Source organism: Pipra filicauda, unplaced genomic scaffold (genome assembly GCF_003945595.2).
Source record: "Pipra filicauda isolate LSUMZ 115617 unplaced genomic scaffold, ASM394559v2 scaffold22_size4397567_pilon, whole genome shotgun sequence".
NCBI lineage: Eukaryota > Metazoa > Chordata > Aves > Passeriformes > Pipridae > Pipra > Pipra filicauda.
This window is the reverse complement of record NW_024104343.1, coordinates 1156068-1170599: the sequence shown is the minus strand read 5'-3', so window position 1 is coordinate 1170599 and position 14532 is coordinate 1156068. Positions and strand designations below refer to the sequence as shown.

At 36.1% G+C, this 14532-nt stretch overlaps 1 protein-coding gene across 3 annotated transcripts in view; it reads right to left on the bottom strand.

The window, feature by feature from the left end:
• Nucleotides 1–14532, bottom strand: part of DIAPH3 (diaphanous related formin 3) — a 206110-nt gene that overhangs the window by 83996 nt on the left and 107582 nt on the right. For all 3 annotated transcript variants that reach the window (XM_039381538.1, XM_039381539.1, XM_039381540.1), the window contains exon 22: nucleotides 5150–5274. In XM_039381538.1, coding sequence (XP_039237472.1) covers nucleotides 5150–5274 — 125 coding nt within the window. The remainder of the gene's footprint in view (nucleotides 1–5149; nucleotides 5275–14532) is intronic.

Here is a 14532-nt window from a genome sequence, read left to right as displayed (position 1 = left end):
TACATGTGTGAAGTCCAGACCAGATACTAAAGACCCATACATAAAAATTATATACTTAAATTAAATTTACACAGTTTACATCTTGTCCCTCCTCCAAAGAGCAACACACAACCTTTTTTTATCTGAAGAGCTCAGGTCCTGTAATCTTCCAAAGTCCTTAGGATGCAAGGACATCTTACAGACTTCAGTTTGATTATGTTGCACAGGGGGAACTTCAAACTATGAGGTCAATTAAGTAACCAACAGTTTGGGGGCAGCAAGTAGTCTCTTTGCTGCAGTTGAAATGGGTTTCTTGACTCAGGTTAAGTGCTGTTCCTTCCTTCCCTTTTTGCAATGTCAACAAATCAAATTAAATGGCAAGGAAAGATGAACAGAGAATTGATCAAAAGAAAAGACTTTGTTCCTAGCTGAAAGGCAGCAAATAATCAACTTATTGTCTCTCAAGAATTAGTTCCATAAGTTTCTGTAAAAAACACCATCAACTACCTTCACTGATAGGCTCAAAGTTGTCAAGAGTTTCTCAGCTGCTACTTGGAGAAGTCAGAAGATGTGATTTGTACTGATAAAGAGCATGTTGACTAAATAATTTAATTAAACTTTTAATACACAATTTAAATACTCTCCATAAACCCACTAAATTTTTATTTTTAACGTACAAGTGTATTTTGTTCACTGTGCTTTTTTGGAACATTTCACTTGATGGATTTAATACACTAGATCCATATCAATTAAATATTCTTTGACTCTCCTAATTAAAGGAAACAGAAGAATTGTGATAATAACTATTATTTCTTTTCAGCTAGCATACGTACGATGGCTGACAAATTAACACAATCTAATATATAGGAGAAATATTCATAATTACAGACTTTGTCAATAAAAGAGTGCACCAACTGTGCATACGTCTGACTTCCTAAAGAAACAAGAATGCTAATCAGTTCATTAGGGGGCTTTGGGTTGTGATATTTAGCGACAGGATGTAATAGCCTGCTTGTCCATGGAGCTTAATTGTATTCAGGATGAAAAATTATTTCCAACAAAGTACCATCCTTTCTTTTTCAGATTTCCTGCTGGTTTCTTTTCATGAGCTTCATGCTTTTCAAGACATCAGCATCACTCAGCTTTCCTTGTCATAGGAATAAAAGTAAAGACAGGTCCTGGTTTCATCACGCTGTGCAGGATTATCTAACCTTTACATCAAACCTTTTCTGCTTCGTAATTTATTGAAGTTCCTGTTTTTCTAAAAGTGAGCTTCTTTAATTAGTGTGTTCACAGACATGGCTAGAAACCATATGCAACTTTGCTGTTTTGAAATTACTGCCTGTCTGCTGGGTCAGGTAGTAGGAGAGGGCGAACTATTTCTGTTCATAATATTTACTGTTCAAAATATTGTATTTGAATAGTCTAATACAATGTAATATGTAGTATGGTTGGTGTAAGGACTTAACACAGTTGCTTCTCTCAAACACTGTTCAGGCCACAGAAGGACTTTGCCATGAGATAAGCACAGAAGGGAGCGACAGGATGCCACTAACTCCAGGTCTAGTGGAGGCAGGATCTGGTTGGCACATCCTGAGTAATGCATCCAGGCAAAAATACCCACTATGGCAAACTGTGTAAAGAAGCAACTGCTTGTATGCATATCACCGGTTAAACAAAGATCACCTCAAGTTATGGGACAGATGGCATCTGCAACCACCAAAGCCTCCTCCCATCCCCCGAACATGCCTCTGTGGATACCAGAAACTTGGACTGTAAGTTAAATCACTGTAACAGCTCAGCAACTGTGCTGAAATCAACTCCGACTGGGTCATTCTGGCAGGGGGAAATCACAACGCACCAACTCAAGAAACCCACTGACTCAAAAGAAGAGAAAGACTGAGCACGAGACTAATTAGCGTTAGATGTGAGGGAATAATTTAACCAATAGAATAAGAGAACTATGTAGCCAATGAGCATTAATTCCTTTGTTTGCTAAAATGTATAAATAGTGAAAAGTTTTGAATGACCTTGGGACCCCCATTACTGAGAAGCCCAGAGTGAACTACCACCAATGGGACGCAACTGGATCCATGGGAGGTGACTATCCTCTGCTTAATCTCTCTCTGTCTCTCTCTCACTATTTCTCCCCTCTTTCTTCTATTTCTCTCTATCTCTCTACCTCACATTTACTGCTAAATAAAATCTGTATTACAGACTTTAGTATATGGTTTTGTTTGCACCTTAATTTGAGCAGAGGCATCTCCCACTAATCAAATCTTAACAGTTGGTTTTACCTGTACTGATTTCTTATAACTAAGACCAAATATTCATCTTGCCTGTTTCTGACAGCAGTCAATACCCAATGATTAGGGAAAAAAAGAAGAAAACTTGGCAATTATAGCATTATAATTCAACTGATGCAGTATTCAGTTTCCAGCAGTCTCCATGTTACTGATTCTTCTAAGCCAAAGCTACTGCTGGAGTATTCTGCTTAACAGCTTCTGATGTACAATCTTTAGCCAACTATCAAAGCCTGAGATGAAATTCATTCACGTTTTCAACCTATACAACATCCTAAAAGTAAATTCTAGTTTAATTGTCTGTTGTCCAAGAAAACATTTCCATTACTATGTTTTAACCTGCTGAACAGTATTTCACATGGGATGAACCCTGGTTCTTTATAAGATACAATGAATATATTCATAACTTTCCTTCTGTATGGAATACAAAATTACAAGTACTTACTGTACTTACTGTATTTTCTTAACTTTTTTGATTTTCCACCTTCCGAGTTTTAATCTATTGAAATGCCTTATGCAGAAAGTATTGCCAACTGCTGCTCACTGCAACCATTCACTGCCACATCAGCAGGTATACAGCATAATTGTTGAGATGGGGTGATGGAAGAACTGATGATGTAAGAATATTGTTGATTTTTATACAATCTTAAAATGTTTTCTGCTTGCTCTTAACTGCAATTGTTCCCAATTGTTCTAATATAGTGTTTTCCCTCCAGATCTATTACTCTATAATCACTGAAGTTTACTTGCTGCTTTGTCAGCATCTGTCAGTATCTGCCTTTGACATGAGGATTTTTTTTAAAGATATTAATACAGGAAAAAAAAAACAATCCATCTTTTACTTAAGAAATTTCTTTACTTGATTCAGTTATGCTCTATTGACTTCCTACCTTTAACTGCATGATATAATAGACCTGCAAGGGGTGGTTTCTCTTTGCAAAACACACACTGACTGTCCTCCATCGTATTTTATCTCCAAAAAAATATGTTCATTCTGTTTTTATTTAGTCTTCAGTTTTCTTGGTAGAGAAGCTGGACTTGCAGATCCTCCTTGCGGCTCTTCTAAAAGAACTTAGAGGCTTCTTTTCAGCTTTGACCTGGTCTAGTGGCAGGTGCCCCTGCCCACAACAGGGAGGTTGGAACCAGATAGTCTTTGAGGTTCCTTCCAACCCAAAGTATTCTATGATTCCTTTCTGTCTTGGGCTACTTTAGTTCATGTAAGAATCTGTAGTCCATTACATTTATATTTTAGTTAATTTTAATTTTTTTTTCAAGTGTTTTGTGACCACTGGTTACTCCTGGGGATTTATTGCTATTTATTCTATATTAAGAAAAAAAATTCTACTGATTCTTTCATTTGACATCATCCTTCCATTCAAAATATTACACAGCAGGATCAACTGAAGTTCTCCCTAGAGAAAACTGATGCAAAAACCAAATTTTAACTTTATGGCTATGGCCTACATCACAACCATTTTGGATTACATGAGCATTGTTAGTCCCTTCCAATTGAAACAGTCTATTCTATTCTAACGGATTAAGAAGAGCCTGTCCTTTCTCATAGGTTAGATTTTTTAATAGGCCCTTCCCATTCTAACTTCCTAGACTACATGCCATTTTCTTAACAAAGCATTATTCTCTGAAAATTCTCTGAAAGCTCTCATGGATATATTTTCCTCTAACCTCACGGCAATATTTTACCTCTTGCCTTCAGGTCCCATCTCCTAGTTCTCCTATTATGCTATCAGTTTCTCTGGGGACAAAACTTGCATTTCATACTGTAGAGATAGCATGCTGGTGGGCTACAACATATCTTGTAAAAACACATTGAGCTGGTAAAGAAAAGTCAGCAACAACAACAATAAACAGAATAACCTCAACAAGAAAATACTCGACCTTACAAAAAATTAGTAGCAACACTGAAAGGTTAAGATAACCCATACTGTCCAGAGAAGGTCTGAAGCTAAGTTGCAAACACTGGTTGCAGCTAATCTAATGAAGACAAAACTGGCCCTGATAAAGGAAGAACCAGTATATCCACTAGGCCTCAGAGTCGCTTGCCATCTTTCATCTAATAGAAATCAAGAGGACTGTGCCCTGAATCCCCCCTGCCTTTGTATGTAACAGAGTAGTCTTCCAGCTAGGTAATAACCTAACCATGTCTGCAGAGCAAATTTCAATCTGTCTGCTGATATTTTTGTTTCCAGATTAGTCTCAGTGCCAAGCATACATGATCAACATTTCCTAGGGAGGTTTAAGTGAAAGAATGGGGTTTTTCTTTTTAATTAATTATCTTCAGGTCACAGGGTGTTCTTATGAAAGAGAGAGGCAGTGAAGTAGGTGACAGGATTTGGAATAAATAGTGAGAAAAGGAATTTTGGGCAAAAATAAGACCTGAAAACACTTTGCGCGCTATGAATCCAATTTCTGAAATAAGAGAAATCTTCTGGGTTTGCGGTTGCATGTACAAAAACATTCACAGTGGTAATCCATACACTAGAAAGCAAATAGAGACAAGGTGACAGACATATTTTTCTAAGATGTTCTGACATCAAAAAATAATTTAACACTAGAGTCCTTAACAATCCTATTATAACTACTTTTCACTAAGTTGTGAAACTTATATACAGAGTAAAATCTGACAGTAAGCATTTTTCTACTCATTCATTCCACTACAGAGGAATTCTTTAATTGGACTCTTCATGTCTTTAAGTTTCTGAGAGGGAAAAAAAAGTTAGATTTTTCAAAAATACACGCCACAAACTAGACAGAAATTATGCAAAGAAATTTAAAGTTTAAAGTAATGCAGTTAAATTACTTGGGGATTTTTCTTCTCTTTTGTTTTTTAAGAGCATTCCAAAGGATATTGACATTTTTGCTATAAACTTATCATGCTTATCTTCGGGAACTGGAAAAGTCTGCAAATCCTTCTCAAGCTGTTGGAGTTGCTTCTCCATATGCTTAAGGCTCTTCTCCAGGTTTTCTGCTGAGACTAAAATACAGAACATTCATTCTGTTAACACACTAAACAAAAATCATGGTTTGCAAAATACATGAGTTAAATACATGAGTTAAAACCTTACCCAAATCAGCATACTACATTTTTTAATTCTGAAATTAAAGCACACTAAAGAAATTACAAAACGATGGGGTCACTCAACGGTCAGCTCCCTTCACTTATTCAGTTGCCTTTTCTGATTAGATGCATGCTGTTTGAATGCTGCATTTTGATTTATCTTTATGCCTAAGGTTTAGCATTGCAATTAGCAGTCTGTTTTAAATAACCTGAGATATACAAATGCCAGTCTATCTCTTCTAATTAACCAAAGGACAAGTTCTGAAGCTATTCTAAGAATCACAAAGCTTTTTTCAATCTCATTCTGTTAAAACAGAAAAAAAAACATTTGTAAGGAAAATCATGAAGCAAGAGTCTCAAAACACAGAGAAAATGGGGCTATTAAACACCCATGCATGAAACCCAAAACTCAGTTCCCCGGTTTGAAAACATCTGTGGTAAAAAAAAACAGCAGAATTTGTAAGAACGAAGGTGCTTGCCAAGCACTTGAGAGAGTACAACAGAGCAATTCATGGACTTTAGAAAAAGAAAGCAGTAGAGTTGAAACATCAGGGATTTACAGAAGGATGTAAAAAAGGTGCAAATTTTTTTTCTTCAGGAAAAAAGAAATAAAACTTTCAAACATTTGAATCAATGCATGCAAAGTTGAAGGGTTGATCTGTAAAAGTTGATTAAAATATCAGGATCACAAGAGTAAACAGAGGATGACTCGTTAGTGTGTATTCTATCTTAGAGCTATATTAGTGCAATCAATAAAAAATTATTTCCTGATTGCTTATGAAGTCAACTTCACATTTAAATCTATTCCATAGGAACAATAATAAAGGGGTAAGAACAGACTGTGAATTCTAATCTAATTACTTTTTTTAAAATTATTTTATTCATAATATACTGTATCTGTAAAGATATAGTTACTTTCAACTTCATTTAAAAAAAATCCCTGTGTCCCTATGATGTTACTAGAATGTGTAGTGTATCCGTGATTTCATCTACTGAGTAGAGTTACGTGATGGAAAATATAAAATACAGACGATGAACACATCCTTCTCTCATAGAAGCCTGACAGAGTCCCCAAACTACTAGAGTAAAATGTTGCATAGCAACTACAATCCCATTCATTGCAGAAAGATTAACACAACTATAAAGTGATCCATGGCAATCTGTTAAATTGCTAATGCAACCTAAAAGAAGGAAAAAAAAAAGCCCAAACAATGTGCAGGCAATTTTTCAAAAGAGGGAATAAAAATATATGTTCATGTTATAATTTATAACTCTTCATTTGCTTTATAATCACCATTTTTAAAAGTCTCTGGTTACTCAAAAGCACTGTTTCCCAACTGTATATTAGAGTTGCATATTTTCACGCAGGAACCAGTCATCCCAAATCATCACCAGGTAAGTCAGCTCTTTTCAGTAGTTAAGAAACTGCCTTGCTTGGGAAGCAAAGCTACAATGTTAACTAAGATGCGTTTCAGTCTTCACTGGTTCCAGAAACAAACCTGATTTTAATATAAAGTCATACTTCTGCTGTCATAAGAAACCTTTGAAAGTTAGGCACACACAATTTTAAGATACTGATTTACTTAGAAAGCTGCTAAGAAACAGAATACAACTTGTGCCTAATATAACTATTGATAAAACTCTTCACAATACCATTAGTCTTGAATAAGGAGTTCACAGCATAAATTAGTGATATACTTACAGAATATCAAAATGATGAAACACGGCAAGTACACACGTTTAAAAACAATATAAAAACCCAATCTACCAAAAAATCCTCTACATCAATTGAAGGTATTAGCTGAGTAACAGGTACAGTCTTTTACCTAGATAAAAAACTCAACAAAACAACTCTGTGCCTAGAGCCAATTAAGGTTCTAGACAAGAAATTTTTGAGTTCTTGCTTCCAGCAAAGCCAATTTTTTATTCGAGTGCTTCAGTTCTTTTGACTCTGAACGGTTACATATTTGGTCAAGAATCTTTAAATCTCAGTCTTGTTCTGAAGAGTATTTTTTTCCTCTGTCATGATCTTAGGTTGTTCTTCAACTTAAGAATGGAACATTTCTTTGATTTCAGCAGTGTGCAACTATTAGATATATTTTCCTTTAAAACTATGTGCCTGGTGACAGCCTCAAGGACAGGCTAGTTCACAATATGCTGTTATTAAGCTTGGTATTATTGTCTTTGCAGCTTTCAATTTAGTGAAAATAGATGGAAAAAAAATCAAACCCGTAAATATAGCCAACTCTTCCATAAAAAGATCACATGAAATACCTGCCAACCTTCCCGTTTTGTCCCTCTAAAAGACATGGTATAAAATTTGAAGAGACATAGAAGAAAGGGAGTTTTTTTCTTCTCCTGCCAAACTTTGACCCCTAATCCAGATTCAGAAATAAACCCAAGCCAAACTGAAGTGTGCAACTCACATGCTAGTTTAGAAACAAAGTCAAAACCTGTGTTTTTGAATATTAGTGAGCCCACAAAACCAAGCTGTTCATTGACTAAAATGCACGTGTGCCTAAACAATCCCCTACTTATATCCTCTAAACTCTCATATCCCTTTTTCAAAATGGCTCCTGATATTTTTATAGGCAATATTTAGATTTCCTCACTGTCTGCTTTTTATGGTTATAACAACTTTGTTGTTAAAGCTTCCTCTCTTGAATCAGGTTTTCCAACACCATAATTATTGCAGAAACCTCTTCACCTACTTCTGTTTTAAAATATTTCTGCATAGTATTTCAGGTGATGACTCACTATTACACTGCATTACTATTTCTACAGTTTTCCTCAGAATACCTTACTTGACTAACTTACAATAAAACATTCTTTTTTTCTTGACCAAAGCTCTTATTACAGTATCAAGATGCATGATCTTGTACTTCATGCTATCAAATTTCTTTTACTCTGTTTCCTCAGGATTATTCAGTGATGACAACCAAATGATACTCTCATCTGGCAAACTATCTAACCCTATGTCAGACACACTCATTGCTGAAATATCACAATTTCATAATTTTTCAGTCATATTCCTTTTAGACAGGATTTTGTTTCTTCTACTTTTTATTCTAATAAGTAATCTCCCATTTTACATAATATTAAGTATTTTACTGAAGTCAACATAGATTTCATGGGACTGAAAAAAATGAAATTAATAGTGAAAGCTAGCAGATTAGTCTACTACCAATAAATTTATTTTCATTTTATGCTACCGTCATTAACCTCCATGTCTGATTATTCTTTCCTCTATGAACTTTGATATCAGTAAAGTCAGATAAAGAGATGTGGAATTGCCCAAATCATGCTTTTCTCCTCAGTTTCTTAAATATTCTGCAGTCACACAACATCATTATAGCCACAGCAAAACTTGGTAAAAAATGTACTTAGCAAACTTTTAGTTTTAACTCAGTTATGTCAGAATGCAGAAAATTAAACTGGTATTTACAATACGAGAATACAGTACTCTGATTTTTTTCTTTCAACAAATATCTGTGGAGAATTTTTGCTCTCCTCTTCCCCATCCCCAAATCATTATTCGTGCTTAAAATTAAAACAGTGTTTCATTTAGTTTTTAGACTATACCTGTTTTGTCTTAAGCACTAGAAATAATTCTCTAATGTGAAGCAGTACTTCCCGTGTGCTCTCTCATTTCTATTGTTGTAAACCTTCTGCTACTTTTTGCATCAGATTTTTCAGCTGATATTTCAGAAATCCTACATGCTGCTGTGTGACAATTTGCTTGGATGTCACAATCTCCTTATCATGAGACTCTTCCTCTTGCCTACAGGTGTTTTTCTTCCCTTGTGCTATTCTGGTGTCCCTTTATTCTGAGCGAGTGACAGTGACAAGCTGACCTCTAGTCCCATACAGAAAACTATACCACATTATAAAAAAAATTCGGGAAATATACTATTGTTTTTGCCATGCAAACTTCATAGTGGACTGATGAAGTTTACTAACTAATTCTCTAAAATTGTCAGCACATTATTGATGTAGCATTTAAAAATAAAGTTAAATGACAAAGTGTAGCCAAAAAAAGCTCAATAACCAACAAAAAAAACCCCCACCTGTATTTTTGGGTGGATTTAGAGCACTAACAAAGAAATATTCCAGAGGCAAAATATTGGAGGTTTCTGTAAACATCAGCAAAGATTTAAAATATCCATTGAAATATCCATTAACAGTAGCACAAGATCCTGTGATATACTGAGTGTCACACAGTGCTGAAAATACAATATTTATGCTTTATTTCTCCCAAAATGACAATTTCACTTGTCTCTATAGCCATTTTCTGGCTTTATTGCCTTTTTTTCCCCCTTTCTTCCACGTGTGTATGTGTCTAACATATGCATACAAACGGCTTTTGAGATCCTTTTTTTCCACTGGCTCATGAGCCCTCAGACGCTCCCTTCTGTAGACATAGCAGACTTCAGCTGCACACGTGAAAAAAAAACAGCTCTCCAAGCAGAATTTAATTAGTTATCTCCTATTTTGATTTCAAATACGAACACACTAATGTAGTGTAATTGGTAAACAATGTAGAAGCATTTTTGTACCCAGTTCACTAGTAATAATATTAACATCATGGGCCTTGGACCTTATGCCAGCTGTGCTCTATACCACCTACACAAGAGTCCTGGCCTGTTGGACTTGTTATACTTCGAGTATATCCTGGGTGAAATGCAGTCTGACACCACATCTCTTTTTATAATATAGTGTTTAAGCTCAGAACTTGAAAATATGGGAAAAAGCTGAAAACAGAAACACTTGAATGACAAACAATTCACTGATGGTCAGTTATTTGTCACCAGATTGTTACTGAAATAAAGCAGCAGCTGCTAAGGCAAGGAGAAAAAATGGCCAAGCAACAGGATACAGCACCTGCCCCAGCACAGGGATCAATATCTCCCAGTGTTGCACAGTATATGGTGATATGGTACAGTGATGGACTAAGAGCTGCCAAGAGCTGAAAGCATTTTATAAAAGAAGAAACCAAATTCAGAGGAGGGAAGGAAAAGAAGACCCTTGCATCGGTTGCAGTTTCCCTCTCTGAAGAGCTCTTGAGCCTCATCACCTGGATCCTTGGGGACCCACAAAGTACTGTGCTGCATGTTGTATATTCACAGCTAATTTATGGTATGATTGTTAATAACTAACTGCTTTGAATATGCAGTGAGAGTGATTAATACTGATTCAGAATGAACCATTAGCATGAAATGGTAATGAATATCATTCTAGTGAAGTTTAAAATAAAACTTTAAAAGTCACAAGATTATCAGTCTTCTACCCAGTCTCATCACTGTAAGATCAAACTCCCTGAAGTGTAAAGGTAGCAAGACACATAAGTCTACATATACATATATATGCATTTGCAGCACTTCTCTACTTATTAAAATTCAGCTTTCGCATCTTCAGGAATCTAAACATCTACACAGTGCATTCAGGTTTTCTTTTTTTTATATTGTCCTTTTCACCACTTTTTTGCAACTGATTTCTGCATAACTCACTTGATTTTTCCTCATCTTTTAGGAGATATCCACATTTTTCCCCTCCAGAGTATATAATTTTGTCTTAATCTCACTAACACTTAAAACATCATACATTAATAAAATCTTTCAGTAACATCCAGACATTTATACTCAGGTGAATAAGCATGAAATTAGTAGTATTGAACAGCTTTATCTGAATCTTGATCTGCTTAAAGATCGAACTGTCTACAACACGTTTAAACAACCCAGGACGCAAGGACCGCACCAGGGATTGGCTGTGATCCACAACTTAACTGATGGACCAGCACAAGATGATAAATAATAGATTACTGACACACTTCAATATCATATTAGAAACTGAAGCACCATTTTGCTAAAAATGTGCAAATACTCAAATTCTTTCTTGTATTTGATTTGCTAATTCATGCTTGTAAAAGATGCATATATTTCAATGTCCTAAAGAAATGGAGTATTTCATTTACATTGTGGTAGTTCGTTGTGTAATCAGATCTTAAAACAACTTGCCACATAACACTACTGTGCACAACTTATAGCCACAAACATTAAAAGAGATTATGTGCAACACACAACAGTATTGTAGAAGTTCCACTGGCTCTTAAAGCCAGAATTTTTATATCATGTAACGCACTCAGACAAAAAACCCACCCCACCCCCCCCCCAAAAAAAAAACCTGACAAGGTGCAAGGTGACGTGTTTAGCTACTTATTTTCAAAAAGTTCATTTTATTATAAAACTATTCAGATTAGAATATGTAAAAATATGGCAAATCTGTAGTGTGCTGGTATAGGACTTATGTCCCAATAGAGCAAGAGCTGTTGATCTGTTAGAGACAGTAGTGCAACAAACATGAATAAATACAAAATTGTAGAAATATTTAAAGGTCCACTTAAACCACATCACCATGAATTTCCTTTGCAAATATATTCAATGCCCCAGATATGCTATCTTAAATGCTGGACTGGCACACTTTTATGTCTTAGGTGATGCATTGGTAAACTGATATATATTTTCAGCCCGAGATTTTCAATATTGAAAAAAAGAAGTAATTTTCAAATAATTAAAAAAAAACTAGCAAAAAAATAACAAGCTTTTTCAATTTTGTGAAAGAATGTCTTTCACCCAATTTAGAGCTTGAAATAGCCTGCCAATCTAAGAATTGTCTTAATGGACAAATATTTACAACTTCCTCTATTGCTTAGTGCTCAATAATAAGGTAAAATTAGTTGCTAAATACATTACATACTTTCTCAGTCGACAACAAATAGAAAGAAAAAAAGATGACTTTGAAAAAATTTTTCTTCCTTTAAAACAATGGTATCTCAAATCCCTTTTTCCATATGGAATTCTATGCCACTACTTTGTTATACTTCAACATTTATTTTAAGGCTTTACAGTGAATAACTGTCTTGTTTGAAAACCTAATCAACCCAAAACTTCTATTCCTATTACTGTTTACCTCTTAAACTATAAAATTTTGTATTTTCTATTCTGAGTGCCATTTATATAATTACCATTTTGAGCAATCAATTTTTAAGAATATTGTTGCTTTTTTTTCTTACTAAGCAAAGTACAGGGTTTTTTCACTTGTTATAAGGAATGTTTAGTTTGCTTAGTTGTCTCTAAACTAATTTACAAGAGTGTTCAATAGCTATGTAAAACATACATTGGTTTCTTTCCATATAAACTAAGGCCTAAGATACATTTGATATCATTCTTGGGTGGTGTCTTGATAGGAAACCAAGTGAATTATAGACCAAGAAACTAGAAGTTCTGAAAGCTGCAAATAATAGTGATTTTTCATTCAGAAGACCTCTAAAAATGGACTTCTGATTGGTAGCAAGTCTTCTGCTTATAATTCATAGCCATCATTCTTGAAAACAACCATTTGAGGCAGAAAAACATCCCATATGTAACACTAAAAAAAATGGGAAATGAACTTTGCATTTTAAAAAAGGAATTCTCAAATTAAAGAAAAACAAAACCTATGATAAAATTGTTACCCTGCTAGCTACAAACATTTTTCGAGGTAGATTTCTGAATGGGCTATCCATCCATAGAATCATGGAATGGTTTGGGTTGGAAGGGACCTTAAAGATCACCCAGTTCCACCCCCCTCTGCTATGGAAAGAGATACTTTCTATTAGACCAGGTTGCTTAAAGTCCCATCCAGCCTGGTCTTGAACACCTCCATGAACAGAGTCTACAACCTCTCTGGGCAACCTGTTCCTGTGAGTCACAAGCCTCACTGTGAAGAATTTCTTCCTAATATCTAATCTAAATCTGACCTCTTTCATCTTAAGGTCATTCCCTTCTTGTCCTATCACTACATGCCCTTGTCAAAATTCCCTCTCCAGCTCTCTTGAGGCCCCTTTAGGTATTGGAAGGCTCTATAAGGTTTCCTTGGAACCTTCTCTTCCCCAGGCTGAACAGCCCCAATTGTCAGCCTATCTTTACAGGAGAGGTGCTCCAGTCCTCTAATCATCTTCATGGCCCTCCTCTGGACCTGCTCCAACAGGTCATCTTTCTTGTGTTAGGGGCCCTAGAGTTGGATGCACCACATCATGTGAGGTCTCACAAGAGCAGAGCAGAAGGGGTAGAATTGCCTCCCTCGACGTGCTGGCCACACTTCTTTTGATGTAGCCCAGCCTACCTTGTGCTTGGGATTGCCCTGACCCAGGTGCAGGACCTTATACTTGGCCTTGTTGAACTTCATAAGGTTCACACAGGCCCATATCTCAAGCCTGTCCAGGTCCCTCTGGATGGCATCCCCTCACTCCAGTGTGTCGACTGCACCACACAGCTTAGTGTTGTTGCCAAACTTGCTGAGGGGAACTTGATCTCACCATCCATATCACTGACAAAGATGTTAAAAAGCACCAGTCCCAATACCAGTTTCCTGAAGAAAACCACTCGTCACTGGTCCACACTTAGACATTGACATATTGACTGCAAATCTCTTAGTGTGAGCCAATTTTTGATCCACTCACTGGTCTATCTATTAAATTCTTGTCTCTCCAGTTTATAGAAAAGGATGTTGTGCGGGACAGCGTCAAATGCTTTGTACAAGTCCAAGTAGATGATATTTATTGCCCTTCCCTCATCCACTGTCACTGTAACCCCACCGTAGAAGGCCACCAAATTTGTCAGGCACAATTTGCCTTCAGTGAAACCATGTTGGTTGTCATCAAACAGCTCATTATTTTCCCTGTGCCTTAGCACAGTTTCCACAAGGATCTGCTCCATTATTTTGCCAGGCACTGAGGTGAGAGTGGCCCGCCTGTAGTTCTCTGGGTCTTTCTTATTTCCTATTCTAAAAATGAAGGTTACGTTTCCCCTTTTCTGGAACTTAACTGGACTGCCATCATTTCTCAAATATGAATAGTGGGTTACCATTTCCTCAGTCAGTTCCCTCAGGACCCATGCATTTATCTTGTCAGGTCCCATAGATTTGCACACCTTCAAAGTTCCTTAAATGGTCTAGAAGTCATCTTCTACAGTGGGCAGTTCTTCATTTTCCCAGTCCCTGCTTTCACCTTCCGCAACGAGTCTATTTTGTACTGTAAATCTGCTATAGGAACTTAGAAATCTGTGTAATCTGCAAAATAGTGGAACTACCTGTTGATTTTGGTACTGACTGAGTATAATACAGTAAGGAGTAACTCAT